The sequence below is a fragment of the Perca flavescens genome, chromosome 5 (genome assembly GCF_004354835.1).
Source record: "Perca flavescens isolate YP-PL-M2 chromosome 5, PFLA_1.0, whole genome shotgun sequence".
Taxonomy (NCBI): Eukaryota; Metazoa; Chordata; class Actinopteri; order Perciformes; family Percidae; genus Perca; species Perca flavescens.
The window spans coordinates 33536240-33560796 of record NC_041335.1 but is presented as its reverse complement, the minus strand read 5'-3'; the positions used below and the strand labels follow the sequence as shown (position 1 = coordinate 33560796).

Below are 24557 nucleotides of genomic sequence, written 5' to 3'. Positions count from 1 at the left end.
TTAGAAAAGAATTCATAATGATCTTTATTTGTTTAACAGTGTAAACATCTCTCCAGTGGCTCTCTGCTCTTTGATAAAACAGAATTATATTAAAAATCTTTATTGGAAAATAACAAAAACACACATTTACACAGCAGATTTTATCCCAAAATAATTTATTGCAGACAAACACAGAAGTCAGTCATTTTTGTTCTGATGATAAAAAAATAAATAAATGTTTCACAGCGTCTGCAGGTCAGAGGAGTGGTAGTTTCTGAGGCTGCAGCGCCACCTGCTGTCACATAAAAACCTCATCAGAACAAACCTACTGATACTGAACACAAACTCATCATTCTCTAATAACTTAACACACACATTTCAGGTTCAATAATGCTTCAGATTTTAACGCTCTGATGCTCAAACATTCATATTTAAAAAGAACAGACCGCTGGTTTTTCATGTTTTAGTCCATTAACTACTTATCATGTAAATATTTAACTAATTCAGAAATCAGTATTTAGTTTTTAATTTCCTTCAGTTCATTTCTGTGTAAATTATCTTAAGAGATAATTCAGCACAGGCAGTGTTTAGATTTGTTTGGGAAATGTGGATTAATTTGCCAATTATTTTCTGATTGATCAATCGTTAAGTTTCTAAAGTGTCAATCACAATTTTTACCGAGCACAAGATGATGTCAAAATTGTTAATTAATAAATATTTGACAATTAACAAATAAATGGACTAATCCTTTAAGCTCCAGTGAACATTGTGAAATGGATCATGCAGGTTCTCAGACGTCTGAACGTCCTCGAATGCATCAGCAGCTCACAAGAAACTGAAACTGTTTTCTGCATGAAGATAGCAGATTATCTAAAAGGCTGGATATAATATTGTTGGAAAAACTTGTAGTCTTAAAGGTTTAGACATGAAAAACTAGTGGAATTATCTTTTAAAGGACAGGTTCACATTTTTTTTCAAGTCCATCTTAATACAATACTCGCATACTCATAATTACACCGATATTTTGTTGCTGTAATCATTCCGACTCTAAGCTGGACTGTAAGGAATGATTACAAACACTCATTTACACTCAGACTCATTTACACTCGTACATGAATGTGTGAAGTTATTGAAGTATTGTACTTCTGATTCAAGGCAACGTTTATATTGTCTGGTTAAAGTAACACGTTAACACACAGTGAACCTCAGGCATGTTTGTGTGAATGCAGCCTGAGTGGATGGTTGACCTGCAGTCTCTGATGTCTCTTGATAGGACGTCAGAGATTTCCTCTGTCCCTCATGGCGTCCTGTATCTGTCTGTTGAGCTCGGCGATGATTCGGTCTTCGTGCGTGTAGACGCCGGTCCTCAGCAGAGTGTCTCTCTCCTCCAACAGGCGGCTCAGATGTTCGTCAGCGCTCTCAATGACACTCTGAGTGGGGGCGGGGCCAGACGGGGACGAGGCGGGGCCCAACCTGTCCTCCTGCTGCTTTAATCTGGCAAAGAAAATATCAAAAACTTCTCTTAACTAGATAGGAGTTAGATAATAAGCACAGAGTGCAGTATGTAGTGCACATAGATACACTGACATACAATATAAACACGTTAAAAACCTCACTGTTAACATTTATGACAAAGAACTTGAAACCTGAAGGATCTGACCTGTTGAGCTCGTTCCTGATGTCGTCCAGCTCCTTTCTGTCCTGGTGGACCGCCTCCTTCTGCTCCGTTGCCAGGTAACGCAGCCTCATGGCCTCGAGCTCCGCCTGCTGCTTCTTCAGGCGCGTCATGGCGTTTTCCTGCTCCCGCTGCAAACAAACACAGACAAAAACATGACGCTTAAAACTAAACATGTGGCGCGTTTGTTTTGGTGTGTTTACAGTGAACGAGACTTTAACTTGTTTCACTTCAGGACCGTCCCGATGTCTCCAAACGTGTTCCACGTTCACAGCTTGAGTCGTGACGTCCTGCAGCGGTCTACAGGTCAAATCTCAACTGAGAACATTTCAAAATAAACCTCTGACCTCGGTGCTGAAATGTGTGTGTTTGGATGCCAAGGGACTGTTTTTCCTAATTACACAGAGGTCGGTGATACGTTTGTCTGGTTTCACATTTTCATAAAACCTCCCTGAGAAGAATGTTGCACGACTTGGAAGAATTCACACGAACACGATGAGAAAACTTAATAAAAACGTCTAAAAAGTCGTATTTCTTTCAGCTGCTCCGGCCTCCAGCTCAGACTTCCCAAAATGACCCATAATACTAATCTGGGCTCTGTCTACTGGCTTACAGCTGGACGTTAATAAATCAGGCAAACAGTCTGCGCAGGGGAAACAAAAACATGTCTATTGTGTCAGAGCTTTGATCCATCAATCAAAAGGGATTCCAAGTTCGCAGGTTTACATCCAACAACCTGCTGGGAAACACTAAATATCCTCAGCAAATTTAAATTCATACCAATTCAGCAGTTATTTAAATATCTTTTTAACAGACCGAGCGAATAGCCGCTCTGCTAACGGGGGCAGATAAACGTGGAAAACATGGCGAGCAGCCGGCTGGAGGTGAGTTGAGCTAGAATCTGTCGGTGTGTTCTGGTGATACAGAGCAGAACGACCAGCCGGCTGATTCTGGATGGGAAAACTAACATTTTCACATTACGGCCCTGCCGACCACTTTTCACACGCCTGATCACCTCACCTCCTAACAGAAAAAAAACACACACAATCTCTCATGAAAACATCTCTCTCTCACACTCACACACACACACACACACACAGGCGGTGGTATGTTGACACAGGCTCAGCTCTCTGTGGACCATTAGCAGTCTGTATTACGGCAGTTTTAAGGCTAATTACTAGAAAAACAAACATGCTAAACATTTTCTCTAGTGCCCGCTGCCAAGGACAATCTGAGGCCCAGTCCTGAAACAATTAGACGACGAGGTGATACCGAGGCCTCGGCGGCGACGGGGGAGCGGGGTGAAGGAGAAAAGCTACTAAAACTCAGGACCGTGAAGCAGATCATTTACAGTTCTTACGTCATGAATCCTCCCAGCAGCTACAGCGGAGCACGAGCTCCGTGCAAATGCAACAAAAAGCCGCTCTCGTCACATTGCTTGTAACTAATGCAATACAAGCTGGGATTTAGCGCAGTGACGCCATTAGCACAGGTTGTTGATGTAGGCGACTTTTGCAGAGCATGTCTTGATGACAAGTGCCGGTTCAGCCAGTTTGCATAAAATCAAACATTTAAGCTTGCACACCGGATCGGAAATCAACCTTACTCTAACAGGAGGATAAAATATTTACCACAACATAAAAGTAAAACATCTGAACGATCCGAAGAAAAACCTGTTCATATTGAATTTCGTTATTTGGACTTAAACTCTGGAAACGCAACAGGATGCCATTCATTGTGAAATGAACCTTGAAAAGAAATCTGGTTCTTGCCCACCACCGTCACAAATCTAACAATAATCAAATGAAAGTGAAAAAATGAATGAAGAAGACTTTCTTCTTCACTTCAGATCGCGCAAGAAACCCGATATGTGTATCATGCAGCTCAACACAGAGGCCCTAAAATATGGTGACCAGTTCAAACAGGCCGACTGATGTTAAAGTGTAGACAAGCTGTGTGCAGCAGGGGGACTGAGGGTTCAGAGAGGGTTTGGGATAGATGACCAGAGATTGACTTCTCCTCCCCCAGGTTCCCCTCCGTCTTCCCTCCATTACTCGCCCCCACGTTCAGAGGTCAACAGTCGCGAGCAGCTGGGAGAGGACGGCTCGTACAAACACACGTGGACACTTTTCTCAGCTCAGATGTAGTTTTCTGAGCAGCTCTCCACCTGTGGGAGTTCGGGGAGAGTTTTTCACTGAGGGTTTTTGGGGACGTGATGGATAAAACACGAAAAGGAGGACGAGAGGGACTCGCATAAGAGACAAATGAGGCTCACAAAACAGCTGAAATCACAGAAAAATGTGGATAAATATATAATGTCTGCTTTGTGTAAAGGGCTGAGCGACTGAAGCTGAGCTGGCTCCACACCTGAGGGGGTTCAGGGGGAAGTTATAATTTAAATATATCAGCATTTGAAAAAGTAAAAGAACCCAGGACTGATGTAATGACTCACGGTCCTCACTGGAATATTATTATATTCTTCGTAGTGAAAATGGTGAAACAATTCCTTTAAAATGTCGCAGAGCTCAAAGAGCTTGTCTGACCAACAGCCCAAACCCCCAAACATATTTAGATTACATAATATATAAAATAAAGAAAAGCAGAAAATTGAAACCAGAAAACATTTGACATGACTTCAGCAGGAGTCAAAGTTGGATCTGAATAAACTTGAGTGCAGCGACGAGTAGGGGTACACGATATATCAATATCTGAAATATGAATTTGGCCAGCCGTCTTCTCTCCTTGACGGAGCCTGTGTGCACGGTGGGCTCGATGGTGTTTTAAGCCTCCACCGTCTCCTTACAGGCAGCTAACCCTCACTTTAACCCTAACTATAACCATTTCCACGCTGCCTGGAAGACGACATTGGGGGCTAAAAACACCAAACACCGCATGGTGGGAGGAGATGTGTGTGTGTGTGTCTGTGTGAGCGAGACACAAGTGACAGAGAGACGGAGGAGAGCAGGGAAAGGAAATGCAGAAGAACGTGTTTTAAATAGCGTTAAAAAAAAGAAGAAAGAATACCGAAACGCATTGTGCGGCGGCCGGTGTTGATAGTGAGGCGCACCGCCACACATTAGTCTACGTGTGGGAAACACCGTTATTTATTCACGTTGGACCAGTCCAATATGAAATAAACCTTGTGTTGCAAGAAAACTTGTTCAATTTGTTAGGAATCTATTTTGATGCGTTTTCCCGTAACGTTTGTAATTTTACATGTGTTTAACAATATCGAAATTAATATCGATATTGCAATATTCATAATCGATATCGCAATATCCCATTTTGTCAATATTGTGCAACCCTAGCGACGAGGCAAATAAATAACAGCGGCACATCAAGCGGTTTTACACGTTTACACTTTAAACCTGCAGCTAACGATTTTTTTTTTTATTAATCTGGCCATTATTTTTTGTGAAAAATATATAAATAGTTCCTCCTTTAAAATGGCAGAAAATAGTTACAATGCCAATCACAATTCCCTAAAGCCCAAAGTGAACATGTTTTCAAGCATTCCGAGAGAAAGAAAAGCTACAAATGCTCACAAATAAAAGCTGAAACAGGCGATTGCTTGCAATGGTTTTTCTGTCGACCGACCTATCCATTAATTAACTTTCTTGTATCTTATTATCGCCTCTAAGAGTTGTTTTAATGTGTTGTATTTTCTTTTGTTGTAAATCACTTTGAGCTATATATAACAGGATAACATGAATGCCCTGGCAGTGGCAATAAGCTTTAATTTTGTATTTGCTTTGATTACATTGTTTAAGTTGAGATTTACACTAAATATTTTATTTAACTGCTACTGTATAAACAAAATGCTGATGTTAAGTGTTTGCAGAACAAATGTTATGCACTATACACTACTTTTGAATTCATTATTGGATTTTGCGTAAAACAATGCGATTAATCGCGATTAAAACTTTGCCCTAATTTTATTATTATTTAATTTTTAACTAAAAGTCTCAGCTCCACACAAGACTCAAAACAGCATCATAGGTACAAAACAAATGAATCCATCAACAGGACTGCATGAATAATGGAAACAATGTGACATTTTTATTTTATTTGATCTTATTATTCATTGTTGAATTGCCAAAACAGATGAAAGTAAAGTCTAGATAATTGACTTTAACTAATCTAGACGAGAGCCGCTCCACACAGGGTTAAATAACTCCACAGCAGTGATATATCTCGGAGAGTTTGAAGGGTTAAGATCAGTGTGTCCAGGCTGGCCTGGCGGGCTTTTAGAGCGATAAGTACGAGATAAGAGACCCAGGAGCAGAGTTTAAGAACACGGTCTGTTTGTCTGCGATAGAAGCTGCTGGTCAGATTAAAACCACCGAGCACACTGATGTATTCCTTTAGTTTTCTTTGACTACAACTGGGTATTGTTTCGATACCAAGCCAATGCTTTTTTTAGCGCCATACTTTTAGGGATATATCAATCATGTTTTATTAATTTAGCAAAACAAGCCAAACTTTGCCTCAACACAAGCAGCTGTACAAGAACGTTGCAGAAATATAACAGTAAAGAATTTGGCAAAATGTATATTTAAATCAGGAACTATCTGATCAAATCATAAGTAAACCTACGTATTAGCAGGCATTTAACACTTGCTCGATTTAGGAATCCAAACGACAATCAATCAGAACAATTTTAGGGGGCATTAATTATGTTATGTATGGATATCGCATGAACAGTTGGCATTTATCAGGCTGAAACAAGTCAGTTTGGTGAATGCAACTCGGAAGAAAAAAAGTTGAAGAGGTTTAGGAATAGAATACGAGAACGAGGCCCTCTGACTATTTAAAGACTTTTTATTTGAAACTACAACTAATGTTGTTTTTGCAGTCTGGGTTTTTTTTTCCATCTAAACACACTGTTATTTTCATATTAATATTCCAAGGAATCCCCTCAATAGCTCCAGAAAACCTACCACCCTCCCTGACCTTCCCTGTCTGGAGCACGCCCCTCACACTGGAGCTCCAGAACATTCCAGGAATGCTCAGTGGGAACCATCAGAGAGCCTCCGCTGAGACCAGTAACACTGAAATTCCCTCTGAGGACATGTTGCATCTGCTGTTTGACAGACAGCTTTATACAAACAGACCCATGAGAGAGGTCAGCTTTAGTCACGACGGACACGGAGGGAATTGAACCCCAAACTTTGAAAGCGTGAGTGCTTTGACTGACTGAAACCAAACATTCAAACATTAAAACGAAATGTTACTGAAACGTGTCGCTGAGTGTGTTTAGGCTTTTAGCCTTGTTCACTTTTCCTTCCATCCAATTTTAATTCTGTAATAGTTAGTTAGTTAATTGTAATTTTGCTAATTTAAGATCCATTTGATTCTCAGTGCTCTCTTTGTCTCCAGATTTAAAATCTGCATATTGGGGCGGCCTCTAGCTCACCCAGTAAGAGCGTTCACCCCATGTTGGCTGAGTCCTGCAGCGGCGCAGGTTCGAATCCGACCTGCTGCCCTTTGCTGCATGTCACCCCCCATCTCTCTCTCCCCCTTTCCAGTCTATCCACTGTCAATAAAGGGAAAAGCCCCAAAAAATTAAATTATTTTTTATTGAAGTCGATCTTTAATAAGATGGAACACCAACCCTTGTTTTCTCAGTCGTCCTCCTCTATCGAGATTGTTACCTTCGCCAAGGTGTTTTTGGGTTCGGTTTGTTAGTTTGTTTGTTTGTTTGTCAGCAGTATTACGAAAAAATTACTGGCCTGATTTTTATGAAAGCAGATCCGAATCACGGGGCGAATACACAATACATTTTTCACTTGCGTTAACGTTGCGAGATAGGACACTGGGGATGCATTCATGTGGCGTCGGAATAATCGGAAAAATTAGTTCCCGACTGGGAAAATTCACACTGCGTTAACATTGTGAGATAGGGCATGCCTTGGCGGAGCAGTTAGCATGTGCTAAAAAATATTTTGTCTGGTTTTAAAACAGAAAATGTCTAAATAGATATGTTTTTTTTTTGGCAGTAAGGGTTGTTAAGTGTCTGTAACAAAACTCCACTGATCAGTGGAAGAAACACTGGTGTCTGTTTGCACTGGACCAAGTTATCTGCTGACTGATCTACAGATTAATAGAGATTTTGCATTAAAAATGGACACAAAACAAAAAGACCAACTTTCATCACTGAGGCTTTAAACAGATAAACACCTGACGTCCACTGGCTCTTATCTACCAAACATTGTTAACTACAAAGACCGCAGACTTTGGTAAACTGGACGTTTGCACCGTTGTCTCATGTTACTGCTGGATTTACAGATATAAATATTCTTTCGTTACGGCCGATAAAATTGACCAAATTTAGTTTCCCGACCTTCCACTTGGGCTGTAAAAATACCAAATTTAGCTTCCAGCCTCAGAACTTTAATCTCTTTGTCCCAATATTTTGCTTTGAAAAGAACAACTTAAGCTCCTTGTCCCAATATTTTGAATTTAAAAAGACAGAGGCTAACTCTCTGATCTAATACCTCGGAGCCGTCTGGACATTAATTCTCGCTCCACACCTCCTGAGTCGAAAAGCACATTCTTCCTCCGACAAGAATTTTTATGATCCGAGTTGAGCTAAACAGCACGCCATGCGAGGCGCTGAGAGGAGAGAATAAATAGGCGAGGAGAGGCCGAGAAAAACCAAACAAAAGCCGGCTTTAAAAACCGCCGAGCGCCATGACGGATGGTCGTGTAAACACAGGCCTGATATTTTATAAAAAGCGAGAGTGTGACATCTGAATAGTTAGCGCCTGGCTAGCTTGTTGCTCAACCCAATCCCAGGGATGATTAATGGGCGGGGGGTGACACTCAGCACCGAACCCCTTTAGAGCAGCATAAATCACACCGTGTTTTCTTTACGATGATGTGGCACTTAGAGAGGGGAGGAAGGAGGGATGGGAGGGGGGAGACGGAGAAAGAGAGTGTATAAAGAAAGAAAAGAGGAGAAGAATAAAAACAAATGACAAAAAGGAGGAAGGATAAGGAAGTTATGAACATGAAGTGAAATGAAGTGTGAGCTAGAAAAAGAGGGAGAGAGGGAACAAGGAATGACGGTTGAGGCAGAGAAAGAAAGGGGAAAAGAGAGGTAAAAAGTGGACCAAAAAAAGGTGAATACAGGGATAAGAGAGGTGGAAAAATCAGGTAAAGAAATGAAAAGATGGAAAGTAGAGAAGAAAAGCAGAAGACGAAGAGAGATAAGAGGCAGGGAGATAGGAGAAGTGGCTGAAGGGAGAGATGGGGAGGAAGAAGAGAGACATGCAAAAAGAAGAGAGAGGAAAGGAAAAGAGGGGAAGGGAAGAGAAAGACTAAAAAAAGTGTCAACTACAAAAAGGAGGAGGGAAATGGAAGTTATGACCTGAAAAAAAGTGTGAGGTGGAAAAATAGAAAAATATGAGAAAGTTAATGTCAGACAAAGTGAAACTATAAAAGAGGAGGGGAAAAAGAAGGTAAAGAAAGAATGGAAGAGATGGAATGAGACAGAGAGAGGGAAATAGAAGAGGCAGAAAACGAAGAGGAAGAGTGGTTGAAAGGGATATAGTGACGGAGGAAGAGAAGGACAGAGGGAGAGAAAAAGGGAGAGATGGGGGAGAAAAACAGAAAGAGAGGAAGAGAGATTGATGCAAAAAGAAAAGAGAAAAAACTGTTTGTCCAGTTTTCCAGCTGGTTGATGTCTGTAACAGTTATTAGTTTGTCAGATAAGGTCCGTGTGTGTTTACATTAGTCTTAGGCTGACTGAAGCCCCACTTAGTGCTGTGTGTGTGTGTGTGTGTGTGTGTGTGTGTGTGTGTGTGTGTGTGTAGGAAAAAGAAAAGGAAAGAGTGAGAAAGAAAAAGAGAGGTGTGTTTTTACACCAGAGCCAAATATTTAGCTGAGGTGAAGTAGACAATGAAATGTGTGAGAGCCATCAGTTTAGCGCGCACGCACGCACGCACGCACGCTCACACGCTCACACGCTCACACACACACACACACACACACACACACACACACACACACACACACACACACACACACACACACACACACACACACACACACACACACACACACACAGTCGTTGTTAAGTTAATGCTAAACCAACCCCAACTTTTCCTGCTGTTGCTGCTTCACATTAAAAGCTTTCCACTGGCCAACCGACAGGATGCTTTTATTGTGAAGAGATCATACGTCATGAAATGTTTGTCGGCAAGTTGTTCTTCTTAGTTAAAGGAACTTTTATTCGAGCCTCTCTCGCCTTTATGCACATCGGCCACGTACATACTGTACTTGTGTATTTGGCGTGATGACGGCGGCGCTGTTTCCTCCGCTCGCTCTGTGTCAACAGAGCTGTTAAATGTCCTAACAGTGCCAGCTCGTCTCCAGCAGCACATTAAAAACCTGCAGCGTAACACACAGAAAAACTACTATTATCTGCTGTGAAAAATAACCGCTGTCAGGACGGAGAAGCATCAGCGTGGCTCTCCACCATAAAGTTTGTCTCACAGGTGTGGCTCTTTTTTTTTGGTTTGGTTTTTGTCCTTTGCCTTGTTGAGGCGTTTTTTATCGTCCGTGCATTTATTGATTTCAGTTCTTTTTTTTTTTTTTTTACAGTTACTGTCACGTCGTTATGCACTTTCCAGAAGTAAAATGTTCTCTGTTGGTGGGTTCAACTGTCTGTCCGTGAGAAAAACTGACCTGCTTTTATTTGATCGGTTCTAACATTATCAATCGACAGAAGTCAACTGTCAATTATTTTGACAATCTGATATCATTTTGAGAATTTGCTGAATATACCAAACAATACACTGAATAATCGGGATAATAATGAGCAAATGAAGTGATCATGAAATCGATCGGTATTTGCTGTCCTAGCCCCGTTTGTCTCATTTGTGTTTGGTACTTTGGATGCTCATTTTGTAAAGAATTGCATTTAGTTTGATGTACCTATTTACAACTTCCTGCAGCTAAAACAATACTGCTCCACATAGAAACTAAGGGCCTTTGGATCCACTTACTTTTAGGTTATGAATGGACAATTTTTTTAAATGCAAACCAGATCTTTTCAAAAGGTGCAAAAACTGACCTCACAGACCCCCACGTTTTGTAGGTCTTTTAAAAGTTAACTCCCTGAATCTTTAATGAAACAGTGGTGAGTCCTTCACTGTTAAAGCCCCTCCCTCAAGACGAACGTACCTGTTTGAATCTGGCCAGCTCTTTTAAGGCGCGCCCCCACTGCTGCTTGTAGTGCAGCTTGGACTTGGTGGTGGACTCCAGCTTCCTCTCCAGCTCCACCTTAATAATCACACAGCAAAACATCATCAACTCGTTTTTTCTTGGATTTTTCTGCTTCCATGTGAGAGACAAGTTGGTAGTAATGATGTTAGAACCGAGTAGATTACCTTCTCTAGAGTCAGCAGGTTGACCTCTGACTGCAGTCTGAACTCTGGTCTGATGTTCTGTTGTTCTCTGTAGAGCTGGAACTCTTTCTCCAGCTGTTTGTACCGAAACTCACCGTCTGCAATCTGGACGACACAAACGGAGAAACAAGTTATTATTTTAATATAAAGGTAAACTCCTAGTGCGTTCCATTTACCTCGGAAATTGGAAGTGGGAGCTGGGAACGACGCCACACCCGAGTTGAATGCGTCCCATTTACAATACAAGCTTTTTCATTCTGGGGTTAGCATTAGCCAGGTTAGCCCTTGTTAGCAATACCAATGGATAACAACTCATTATTATATTTTTGTTGTGCATACAAACAGCGTAACAACATGTCCACAGATAGAAGATGGACAGGAGTGTGTGTACGACTGATTTAGTGAGACTAATAACTGTGTGTTACTACAGCTTTCCCTACTGCTGATGCACGGAGAAGCCATGTTGGATTTTGAGATTGGGGTACTGCAAGGTTGTCCGACTCCCCAACTTGGAAATTCGAGGTCAGGGTGCGTGTCTATAACGTTGACCTCCGAAATTCGGACCTCCGAGTATAAATGGAACGCACCATCACTCTGACCCAGACAAAAGTACTCTCTCTTTGTGTGTTTGTCTTTACCTGCTGCAGCAGCCGGCCTCTCTCCTCCTCCATCAGTCGGACTTTGTCTCTCTCCATCGCCACCCGGTGGTCACAGTCCTGCTGCAGCCTCCTGCTGCTCTCCTGCAGCTCCCTCTGGGTCAGATCGTGTTCAGCTCGCAGCTCCCTCTGCAGCCTCTGAGTCTGAACACACAAACAGAATCACTGTCAAAGCACGCGCTTTAAACACTGTGGTTCCTTTTACATTACATGTTATGTTACATTACATTACATGTCATTCAGCTGACGCTTTTATCTAAAGCGACTTACAATTAAGTGCTTTCAACTGTGAAGATTCAAACAAGTAGTAAGTGCAAGTACATTAGCTTTAAATAAGCAAAGCTACAAAGAGACATGAAAGTACAGCTTCAAGAATTTTTTTTTTTATTTTAACTTTTGCTGAGAAATGTACGTAATACCTTGATAATACTGTTATGAGTGTCTAATCAATATATTTATGTGCGTAGATGTATCAATTGGACACATTTAAGTTTCACTTCACCAATATGACACATTTTGATTTTTTAGAACAGATTCCATAACCCTCTTTTGTACAAGATAAACGAAAGTGTGATTTTTCCCAGGAATGTCGACACACCCAGTTCTAGGGCTGGGCGATGTGGAGAAAATCAAATATCACGATATTTTTTACCAAATACCTCGATATCGATACTGCAACAATATTGTAGTGTTGACTATCGGTGCTTTCACCAAAATATTTACACAATGAGATTTTTTATAAATAATCATCAGTAATGTGGATATAATGTCTAAGTGGGTAAAGGCAAATACTAGAACAGTTACAACAGTCTGGTAAGTTCAGAAGATGACATCACTTTACTGTAATGCAGCCTTTAAAACCAGGAAATGACAACACTAATGCCATATTACGATATCTAAAATCTAAGACAACATCTAGTCTCATATCACAATATCGATATAATATCAATATATTGCCCAGCTCTACCCAGTTCATAATACTGCAAATGCAAGGGCTTTCATCAGTGGCTAAATCACCATTGTGTTACCTCATTGGTGATAGATAGGTACTATCTATCACCAATGACAACAGACATTTTTTTTGAATGGAAATCTTCCAGATTATTACTTTTTCATTTTTGAAGCAAAAAAACTAAAAAAAACTCAACATTGACTAGTTTAAGCTGTTAAATTCTGAGGATTTGCTGTGTATATTAAAGGGTCAGAGGTGAGTCTGACCTCCAGCTCTGATTCAAGCAGCTGTTTCTCTCTTTTCTCCAGATCAGACAGAGTCTTCTGAAGCTGCTCCTCCAACAGACTATACTCCACCTCCTGTGAGCGGAAAGAGATTTGGGGAGAAGCACAAGAAAAACACAGGCAGTCATTTTTAAATTCAGATTGAAGATTGAAGTGTCCCATTCGTCTATATAAAAAAGAAATCTTGCAATATATACAGTAATGTGTAAGTGTTGTGTGTATTTGTGTACCATATACAGCAGTGTGTAAGTATTGTGTGTTTTTGTGTACCTTCTTCTTGACCAGAGATTCTCTCTCTCGGTCTCTCTTCCTCCACTCCTCTGCCAGAGCCTGCATGTGGCTCAGCTCTTTCTTCCTCAACTAAAACAAACACATTAACACACAAAATATATATTATATATATTTCAGTCGACACAGACAACATGAGGGATTAAAACGACACGTAAAACACTGGTTTATATGCGGTCAAAAACACTTTAGTTAACAATCCTAAAGGAGCGATGAGGGAACGTTTTAGCTTTTCAGAATGAAAACTACATTTTGTATAATCCCCGTCCGTAGCTTAATGTTGCAGCATGTTTACATTAAAAACTACATCTTCTGTGTTTACATTAAGTTATCTATAACATTGTATTTAATCATTATACTTTTTTGTATCTAGTCTTATCACGTTTACTTTCAGTCCTGTGTTTACCTGATCATCGAACAGATCCTCCTGCTCCTCTTTCCACAGCTCCAGCTCTAGGGCCGTGCGGTACTCCTGGGTGTCTCTGGGGGCCGTCGGAGCGGTGGGGCCCAGCGGGGCGACGCTCAGGCTGGGAGCAGCAGGGTGGGAGGACGGCTGTGTGGGGACTGCAGCTTCGTTCTGATGACACATGAGGATTAAAAAAACAGTGAAATATTACCAGAAAACTTGACACAGAGGTCTGTACACTGACTGCCACTGAAAAACTAAATGTTGACAAGTATGTAGTAGCCTATGCTGATTACTGTGTGCGTGCATGTCATTGACAAATATAGGGAGGACATTCAACTGAAGTTGCATTAAATCAGGTGTTTTAACCAAGATTATGATGTAACGTTTTTTCAACTACATTTAAGTTCCCTGTTATAGACTAACAGTATTAAAACAAGCAATATTAAAAATATCCAGTTTATTCCCATTAATTCCCGTTTATTCCCATGGACGGTTTAACTAGGACTCTGTTGTCAGTTAACGGTTAATGATCGGTTAACAACGCACGGCTATAAAATCCCTCCCAAAAAAAGAAAAATCCAAATTGGCATCCCTAAAACCAACCATTTTATTTCAACCAATCCAATATGTGCGTACACGCGCACGCGCACACGCGCACACACACACACACACACACACACACACACACACACACACACCTGTGAAGAGTCAGACACTATGACTTCTCTGGCTTTGACCAACCCCAGGTCCTCCAGTGTTGCCACATAGCTCAATTCTGCCACCTTCCTACTGGGACTGAAGGATGGAAACACAGGGGTTTAGCAGTAGTTACCATGCACCATGTCATCAGTCTGGGCGTCACTGTTTGGTTCCTACCGGTGTGTATTGAGCACAGCGATGCGGTCTTGATGAGTTTGTCTCCAGCTCTGCTCCCCGGTTGATGCCAGGACTCTGCTCCTCTCAGAGCTCAGCAGGCGAGACAGCTGAACGGAGGCTCGTCCTATCAGCTGGTCTCTGCTGGTGGAGTCTCTGTGCCAAACCTCCACAACCAGAGGAACTCTACAACGCCACACAGATACACACATGAGTCCAGACACATTAGACATTACACTGCAGGGCGTCCAGCAGCTCCATCATTAATGTTCACAGAGACAAAAACTATGTGAAAACACATTCCTATGGCACCACCTGCTGGCCAAATGTGATTTAGCACACAATAGAGAGGATATTAATATGGAAGCATCACAAATTGTCTAAAGCAGCAATGTTTCTTTTGTTTATTTCTGTGATTTTAACACATGTTTTTTGTTCACAATGTAGAATTATCAGGGGGACAAAATAGAGTTTGTCCCCTGGATGCGTGCGTCCTTTCAAATAATGCGTCAGAGACATAGCAACATCACTAAATCAGATAGCAAACTCAAGCACAGTTAATCGGAAAATCACTGGATTTTGTAGAGAGACGAACAAAAAGATTTTAAGAATTTAAGTTTCACCCTTATTTTACATAGTTTACTTTTTGGCATGTCTTAGATGTTTAATTGTCAACCTTTTTTTTTTTACTGTCAATGTTTGCATTTCTGGCATTGTGTACATTGGATTTTTGCACCTTACTAATAAGCTGTATTGTTTATATTTAGGGCTGCTCCCTCTTAGTCGATTAGTCGACTAATCGGTCGTTTTGGTCTTAGTCAACTTAGATTTCTTTAGTCGATTAGTCATGTTTTATGCTTTTTTCATGCTGAATGACTTATTTCCAAGAAACGTACGAGCACATCTCTGGTAAACACAAGAATAAAAGTGGAGCTTTTGCATGACTCTTTGCGGAAACTCAGATTTACAGATCTGTCGATTAAATCAACTAATCGATTAGTCTATACAACTGAATGAGTGTTAGTCGACTAAGAATTTCTTCAATCGAGCACAGCCCTATTTATATTTAGTTTGATTTGCACCTTATATATTTGCACTCTTTCCCACTTTGTTCTGCAACTGCTACAAAACAAGTTCCCTCTGGATAAATTAAGTTTTACCTTATCTTACTAATAAACAGAGATTAAAAAACATATACAGACAAATCTGATAAACCCTGACAAACAATTATTGTTAAGAACAAACAGTATAAAAGAAATTACGTGATCATCAATACTTGACAATCCTTCCTCACTCTACCAACAGGTCAGTACACTGCAAGCATTCGGTTACAGTACGTATGTAAAGTATTTGAATTGTGTTCCTACTGGAGGAAAGTGTCTTGCAGTTGTTGGGGCAGAGTGGCAAAGTCAAAGGCGCAGTAGGACTGAGGCAGCGACGCCTCCATGTTCCTCTGCAGCTCCACAGGAGGGTTGGTCATGATGGGAGCTGCACTGCCGAAGAACGGATACGAATACCTGAAATACAGCAAACAAACAACCATCATTAAACAATTTAGACCGCTGCACTGCACTGAATGGTTGGTTATGTAGCTGTTTTAAAATTGTATTAAAGGATATTTATAAGATGATTGCAACTTTCATTTGTATCTGCTATGATAATAGTGTATTTCAAGGCTTAACTAGACATGAAAACGAAGGCAAACTATACCCAAACTGTATGTTATAATTGCATTGCTGTGTCTTCACACTTTGTGAGTGAAATATTATCATAATGAACAGGCCCCTCTGGAGAGAGATTAAGGGATTAAGGCAAAGTCTTATACCGGAGCGTCGCAGCGATGGGGTGTGTCAGGCTGAGGTTTCCCAGGCTGCGGAGATCCAGAGAGAAGCAGTAGTGATGGGCGGAGGACGGGATGGACACTTTGGGAGCAGAGACGCTAACGGATGATGCTCCACCTTCTGCTGTAGCTTCAGTCTGACTCTGCTGCAGCACAGGAAACTCCAAATCTGCAGCTGGACACATTTACAAACACAATGTTACTCCTCCTTGGTTGGACTGAAACTTCTAGGGCTGCAACTAAGAATTATTTTTATTGTTGATTATTTTCTCGATTAATCAATAAGTCGTTCGGTCTAGTATAAAATGTCAAAATGGGGAAAAATGTTGATCAGTGTTTTCCAAAGCCCAAGATGACGTCCTCAAATGTCTTGTTATATCCACAACTCAAAGATATTCAGTTTGCTGTCACAGAGGAGAGAAGACACTAGAAACATTTTCACATTTAAGAAGCTGGAATCAGAGACGGATGAATCGATTATTAAAATAGTTGGCGATTCGAATAGTGTGAAGCTGACGTGCGGTTATTTCCAGCCTCACCTGCCAGCAGTCCTGCCTGCTCTTGACCACGTTGAAGCTCCTCCAGCAGACTCTCTGCTTCGCTCTCTGTATGAGAGGATGGAGGGGGGAGAGGAGGACGAGGGGGGAAAAGTCGGGAGGTTTTCGGACCGGAGAGGAGCTTCGAGGTCTCTGTACTGCAGGAGGATCAGAGGGAGGAGGGTTGGAGTGTGACTGAACTCCACCTCCTTCTTTCTTCCCTAAAGACTGGAGAAAGGACAAAAGAAAATATGATGACGAGTTGTTGTTTGGGGGAGTTTTTCCTTTTCTGACTAGACGGTCCAACAAAATCTGAGATTTTTTAAACTGTTGTAGCGTAAAGCACAGCTCATGATAAGGTCAAGACATGTCGGACTATATGAAGACAGAAAAGAGAAAACCGTAGATGAGGCAGAGAGAACATCAAGAGTAACAAATAGACGAGGATCCAATGCCATCGCAAAACTGGTCACGTCTTTCTGCACAATTACTATCATCACTCTCTTCATCTACTGTCATCTATATCTGTCTGACACAGCTACATGAAACAAGTCCAACGATGTTCTTTTCTTTGACGTTTTTTTATTCTTTTGATTTACCAGACATGGACGATGCAGAGTGAGGGACAGTAGAAGACGAGTAACAGCAAACGACCACATATAATCACAAATTTGCATATAACACTTTGAAAGCTTGTTTTTGAGTCCACACTAGGTGTGTGTACCTGTGGTGCGACCTCCTCCCTCCTCAGGGTAACAGCCACCCCCACAGTTGGCTGCAGGTCGGCGGGCAGAGCCGGCAGCGCCTGTTTGGTGCGTTTAGGAGGTTGGAGTATAAATGCTCCCTCCACCGTCGCTGCCTTGTTCTCCAGATCCACAGAGACAGCAGCCAGAGCTGAGAGAGAGACGTCTGTACTGCCCAGAGAGTGATTCCCACAGCACAGGTGGACCTGAAGAGGACAGGAACCTCTGATGAAACAGCCAGTAACAGGTTGTAATGAGCTGTTAATGAAAATCTTCCATGCTCACCTGTAAACTAGGTTGCTGAGAGAGGAAGGTCTGCAGGATCTGTTTGCTGCTGCGGATGCGAACAGAGGCGCGCTCCGGCTCGAAGTCGGGGCTCAGCAGGTTGTGGAAAGGCTCGCTGGTGATGTCGTTCCCCAGTAAAGAGTAGTAGAAGAAGAACCCTGACCCCTCCACTGACAATTTCATAGTGCTGGGGATCAACTGTGGGGAACAACAAGACAGCCTACTCAGCCCATTTGATGGTTCAAACTCGACTATATAATTGATAGGTCAAAGGTTTAAAATAGACAACAAATCAAACAAACGAACTCTGGTCAGCTTGAAAACGGGGGTCTCGGTTCTCTTCCAAGTGAACTAGAGTTCGGTTCACTTCAGGTGAGAACGCCATCCGACCCAAACAAAGGAACTGGACCAAAAACAGAGCATTTACTAGCCTGCAATTTCGACCTTTCACACAATTTATGGACTTATATACTGTATATGATTTAAGGGATGATAACTTTCAGATCCATAAGCTGTTCTGTGTGACATCATCATCTCTCTCTCTCAACTTCACTCCCTTTCTGTCAGCTGCTCATTGTTCGCCTTCTTCTAAAATATTAGAAACACTAAAGCAGAACCAGGAAACCCGAGACGTTATAAATGTGGTGTTGATCCATTATTTCTGAGTGTCTGCGAGTTTCGGATATTCTGTCTAATAAACAAGCAACCGGCTCGGTCGCGTGATGTTTACAGTGCTTGGTGCATCTGACAACATGCAGTGTGAAAGCAAACCGAACCAAATGAAAAATGCAACAATGCTGCGAGTCCACTGAATAATATTTGTAAAAGCGCCCTTAATGAACGTCCGTTACATTTAAGCCAAATGAGTTGCTACAAAGCTAATTAATCAGCTCCACACAACTCTCTCTGTATTTCTCAGTATGGCTATGTTCAGAATATCGTGGCGTCCGGCGACTTTCGCACGCAATAACTTGAGTGAAGATAACTTCTGAAGAGTCCATCATGTTTTTTTAATCCTCCGTGTCCTCCTTGGTTACTAGCAACTGTGTGGAGGAGGAGTGGGAGCTGTGCGCGATCACGGAAGGCTTGTATCATGTGGACTGGACACGCCGACAGTTTTGTTGTCATTACTTAGAATTCCTCATGGGGGAGACAGAAACTACACGCTAGCTTTAATGCAGTGTGAATTCGGGGGATTCGGGAACTCCGATTATTCCGACACCACACAAATGCAGCACATATTAACGAAAGTGAAAAAAAAGTGTGTATCCGCCCTGTGATTCAGATCTACTCCAAAATGTAATGGGTTCTTTCCTTGGCCCATGCTACCACCAAGTTTTATAAAAATCAGGCCAGCAGTTTTTTTGTAAGGCGTTGAAGGCACTGAACGACACCACATTGCATAATTGGAGGTTAACAATCAGATGGTCAGAGGTCAACATACTGTTCTCACCTGTTCTAGTTTGGTAGCAAAAGCCACAGTGACGGACAGGACGAACATGTCAGAGCAGTGATCTGCAGGTCCGACTTGATGGTAACCCTGATCTGGGATCAGCGAGGCCTCCAGCTTGTCTGGCAACAGGTCACTTACTGCAGGAGAACCTACAACAGCAGAGCAGCACACAAGTTACAACCAGAGAGGGACAAAGGGACAGAGAACAGAATCTAAAAAGTTAATTTACACTGAACTTCTGGTTTCTGGTTATGCAAAGCAAAGGTTCTCTTCTATCCCTGTTTTTATGTTCATTCTGTGTCTATTTATGTCATGTATATGTTCTTATTGTGAAGAACTTTGTGCGGCATTTCCTGTGTGTTATCACCGATCCAAAAGGATCTGAGTTATATGCTTTAGTTCTTCCTTTACAAACTGCACATGAGTGAGATTTGTGGGATCTGGACCTCTGCAGAGTGTTGCAGATATCACAAAGCTTACCAGACAGACAGAGCAGACAGACTGCCAACAAGAAATCAGCCACAAAAGTGTTGTTTTGAGTCTTTTAAATACAGTTTTTAGTCAGACACATTACCGCTGAACATGTTATTTCCCAGCATCACACTGATAAACAATCAGATAAACACAGAACAGCTCAAATTGCCATATATTCACTTTCATGTCCCAGTTTTAACCTTCTACTGCTGCATGTGTCAGTTAATAATTCTACATATACAAGTAACATACAAGAGATAACAGTAATGTGAAAACAGCAAGAACAGTATTGATGAACCAGCTGACCTTGTCGGGGCGGGGCCTTCTTGGCTTTGAACCTGTCAGGAGAGGGCTCGGAGGGCTTGGTGTCGTTCTCCAGCGCCATGCTGAGGAGGAGGGCTGGTTTCTGTTTGGTGTATTTACTGCTCAGCAGCGGATACCAGCGAGGCTCCTGACAGGCAAAAAATATATATTTTTACTGGTCTGGTCTCAGTGAACAACAGCTAGGTATCACTGATCGTAACACTTCAACATGTCACCCAGACAGAAGGAGAAGAGGCTCACCTGTTTGACGTCTTGCACAGATCGGAGGTCCAGGACGATGTAGCCGACGCTCTCTCTCTTTTTACTCACAGAGTCGACAGCAAAACACTGAAGCTTGATGGGAGTTCTCTGCAGTCTGGGAGGACAGAAGATGCATTCATACTTTTTATTAATTGTTCGTTTTTGGTAGTTATTATTTAATCTTCAAGGTCCCACGGCATGAATATTTCACTTTATGAGGTTTTTTAACATTAATATGCATTCCCCCAGCCTGCCTATGGTCCCCCAGTGGCTAAAAATGGTGATAGGTGTAAACCGAGCCCTGGGTATCCTGCTCTGCCTTTGAGAAAGTGAAAGCTCAGATGGGCCGATTTGGAATCTTCTCCTCATAAGGAGGAAGGTTACCTCCCATTTCTCTGCTTTGCCCGCCCAGAGAATTTGGCCCACCCATGAAAGAGAGAGACATCATGGCTTTCAAACGAGCAAAGTGGCAGTTGGTCAAGGCCACACCCCCACCCTCCACCTTACCCCCCCCTCTCTCTCCTCCTCAATAGCTACAGACACAGAAATGGCACATCAAAGGAAAGCTCATTGTGGGACTGGCTCTAGTGGCTGTAATTCTGCACCAAGGCTGAATTTCGGGAAAGAGACTTCAGATACAGTATTAGGGGACCACTAAGGTCTATATAAAAGAGACTTCAGATACAGTATTAGGGGACCACTAAGGTCTATATAAAAGAGACTTCAGATACAGTATTAGGGGACCACTAAGGTCTATATAAAAGAGACTTCAGATACAGTATTAGGGGACCACTAAGGTCTATATAAAAGAGACTTCAGATACAGTATTAGGGGACCACTAAGGTCTATATAAAAGAGACTTCAGATACAGTATTAGGGGACCACTAAGGCCTATATAAAAGAGACTTCAGATACAGTATTAGGGGACCACTAAGGCCTATATAAAAAGAGACTTCAGATACAGTATTAGGGGACCACTAAGGTCTATATAAAAGAGACTTCAGATACAGTATTATAAGGCCTATATAAAAGAGACTTCAGATACAGTATTAGGGGACCACTAAGGTCTATATAAAAGAGACTTCAGATACAGTATTAGGGGACCACTAAGGCCTATATAAAAGAGACTTCAGATACAGTATTAGGGGACCACTAAGGTCTATATAAAAGAGACTTCAGATACAGTACTAGGGGACCACTAAGGTCTATATAAAAGAGACTTCAGATACAGTATTAGGGGACCACTAAGGTCTATATAAAAGAGACTTCAGATACAGTATTAGGGGACCACTAAGGTCTATATAAAAGAGACTTCAGATACAGTACTAGGGGACCACTAAGGTCTATATAAAAGAGACTTCAGATACAGTATTAGGGGACCACTAAGGTCTATATACAAGAGACTTCAGATACAGTATTAGGGGACCACTAAGGTCTATATAAAAGAGACTTCAGATACAGTATTAGGGGACCACTGAGGTCTACATAAAAGCATCCAAAGAGCACCATGTCATGAGCCCTTTAAGGGCTTTATCTTGTTTGATATCTTTTAGTAAATTTGTATTATTTGTTTTTAACTGTAAAGCACTCTAAAATGTAGGTTTGAAAGGTGTCATAAAGTTATTATCATCATTAACAAATATAAATATAATATTTATTTCCTTGTGGGATTCTGAACATTGAGCAACACTGGTTTGTATAATAACATATCCGTGTTATAATTAGTCAATTAGAGCTGCAACAGTTAGTTGATAAATCCATTACTGAAATGTAAGGAAATTATTAAGCAATCATTTTAATACGCAATTAATCATTCAAGAAAAATGACAAATATTTGCTGGTTCCAGCTTCTTAAAATGTGAGAATTTGCTGCTTTTCCTTGTCTTAACATTACTGTAATGGACCAGTGGCTGATGATTGGTGTTTTACATTGTTTTATAGACCAATTAATTAATCGATTAATATAGAAAAAAACAGCAGAATAAATGATTATGAAAACATGTTAGTTGCAGCCCTACAGTTATTCACTACAACCTTTTCAAACTGCTGCCTAACCAAATCTAATGGTAATTCTTAAGCTGTTAACCTTCTGTGACTATGACTATAACAACAGTTGTATTGTCTGACCAGATGAGATTAAAAACACATTTGATTATTGAGAAATAATTGGCTTTTTACTTCTTAGCCAACTGAATCGCAGCTGTTCGCATCTCTTTGTTATGTCGTTTATCAAACAAGCATATAAGTAAGTAAGTAAGTAAGACCTGTGTTGGTGCAGCGTCCTGCGGTCCAGCTCCCAGGCCAGCTCAGTGCTGAAGTACGGCTGGTCTCGGTGCTCTACCGGGTCTGTGGCCAGCTGCTCGCCATCGAAGCTCGCCTGGACCACCAGACTGAGACGGGCACTCTTCGGGAAATGGCGACCTGGGGAAGGAAAGATGGGTTTACTTTCCTAAACGTTTCTCCTGTGTACAAAACAAACTTTCACCTGGTGAATTACCACCAGTTAAGATGACGAGTCACGCTCACAAGGATTTGGCTGGAACGTAGCAAAGCAAACTGCCATTGAGAGTGACTTTCTATTTGATTTGACAATGAAAACAGTAAATAACTAAGTAGAGTTAAAGAAAAGAAAGTCTACTCTTAAGTCCAACTACTCTAAATAAAATAAATGATTGTTGTTTCTCTGTGGGCCTAACAATTATATCCTATGCCTTAAATATGAGGAAAGCAACACATTTAAGCTTAATCACAATATCCAGACCCTCATATCACAATACTGATGTACAGTATAAGGCTGCAAATAACGATTAATCCGTCGATTATTTCTCCATTAATTGTTTAGTTGTTTGGTCTATAAAACGTCAGAAAATAGTTTCCCAAAGCCCAAGATGACGTCCTCAAATATTTCGTTTTGTCCACAACTCAAAGATATTCAGATTACAATCACCGAGGAGAGAAAAACTAGAAAATATTCACATTTAAGAAGCTGGAATCAGAAAATGTTTACTATTTTTTAGAAAAATAAAAAAAAATGACCGATGTCAGTGGTGGAATGTAACTAAGTACATTTACACAAGTAACGTTACTTTACTTACGTAGAAATGTAAGGTACTTGACATAACAATAGTACAACCTTGTTAGCAGGCGACTTTTAATACTTAAAGTACATTTAAGTTTATTTATTTTATTTTGTCCTGATTCTACTTACATACTTTTACTAAAGTAGCATTTCTAATGCAGGACTTTTACTTGTAACAAGGTATTTTTACAGCGTGGTATGAGTACTTTTAACGTTGCTGTAGTAAAGGATCTGAATACTTCCTCCAGCTCTCGGACAGTTGATGCCACTTCAGGTCAGGGTGGATTTAACTGCTAAAGCTAACTAGCATGACCAGCAGTAACAGGCTACTTATTAGCCAGCTGAATGCGTTACACATGACAGTCGTGTGACTGAATTCAGTATTAAAAGACATATACTATTGTCTCACGTAATGTTAATTGTATAATTGACTTTAACGTTAGAAGATAGCTGTGTGCTTACCTTCGAGGATGGACACAACGATAAGAAGTTGGTCTGTCTTCGAAGCCATATTGACATTTGTACAACTGTAACGGGAAACTGTTTATTCAAACTCCTTTTTACACTTTCGTTTAGTTCAGAAAGTTAATGTGGAAACAACATTTAAACACAGCAGAGTTTGTTTACTTGGACGCTGAGTGTCCGTTGAGTGCAGCAAACAGCCGCTTTGTTGTCAAGCTTTGGCGCCACCCATTTTGTTTTAAAACCGGAAGTGATGATAAAGACGCTAGCGTATTCAGCGCCGCCCTGCTGGTCGGAGGTGGAAGTGCAGGGCACTGCACACCACGTTACTTCTACTCTACTACAACTACAGTCCAAGTAATCATTATCATACCAAAAGGCAAAATTAGTCATCATAATAATAATGATTAATAATAATCCACTTATACTAAACTCTTATGCCTTCATTAATTAACTTGCTAAATCGCTTGATTGACAGTCATAAGTAATTCAACACTATTTAAAAGAATTTATGATACATTTTTAAATTCAAAGAAAAGAGGAGACCAATAACTCACTGCAATATATAAAGGAATAATATTGTACCCCAGTA

The 24557-nt window shown here is 41.1% G+C and overlaps 1 protein-coding gene across 1 annotated transcript; it reads right to left on the bottom strand.

Moving 5' to 3' along the window:
* On the bottom strand, positions 1 to 24193 carry cep120 (centrosomal protein 120). The gene is given in 21 exon segments (XM_028577785.1): positions 1 to 1473; positions 1640 to 1785; positions 10844 to 10942; positions 11050 to 11172; positions 11706 to 11867; positions 12942 to 13034; positions 13230 to 13319; positions 13654 to 13824; positions 14355 to 14451; positions 14533 to 14715; positions 15897 to 16046; positions 16355 to 16544; positions 16909 to 16990; positions 16993 to 17133; positions 17630 to 17854; positions 17934 to 18131; positions 19387 to 19535; positions 20167 to 20311; positions 20425 to 20539; positions 22689 to 22845; positions 23966 to 24193. Coding segments are annotated over 21 exon segments (2982 nt in total). The 5' UTR covers positions 24015 to 24193; the 3' UTR covers positions 1 to 1256.
* Positions 24194 to 24557: the final 364 nt, after the last annotated feature.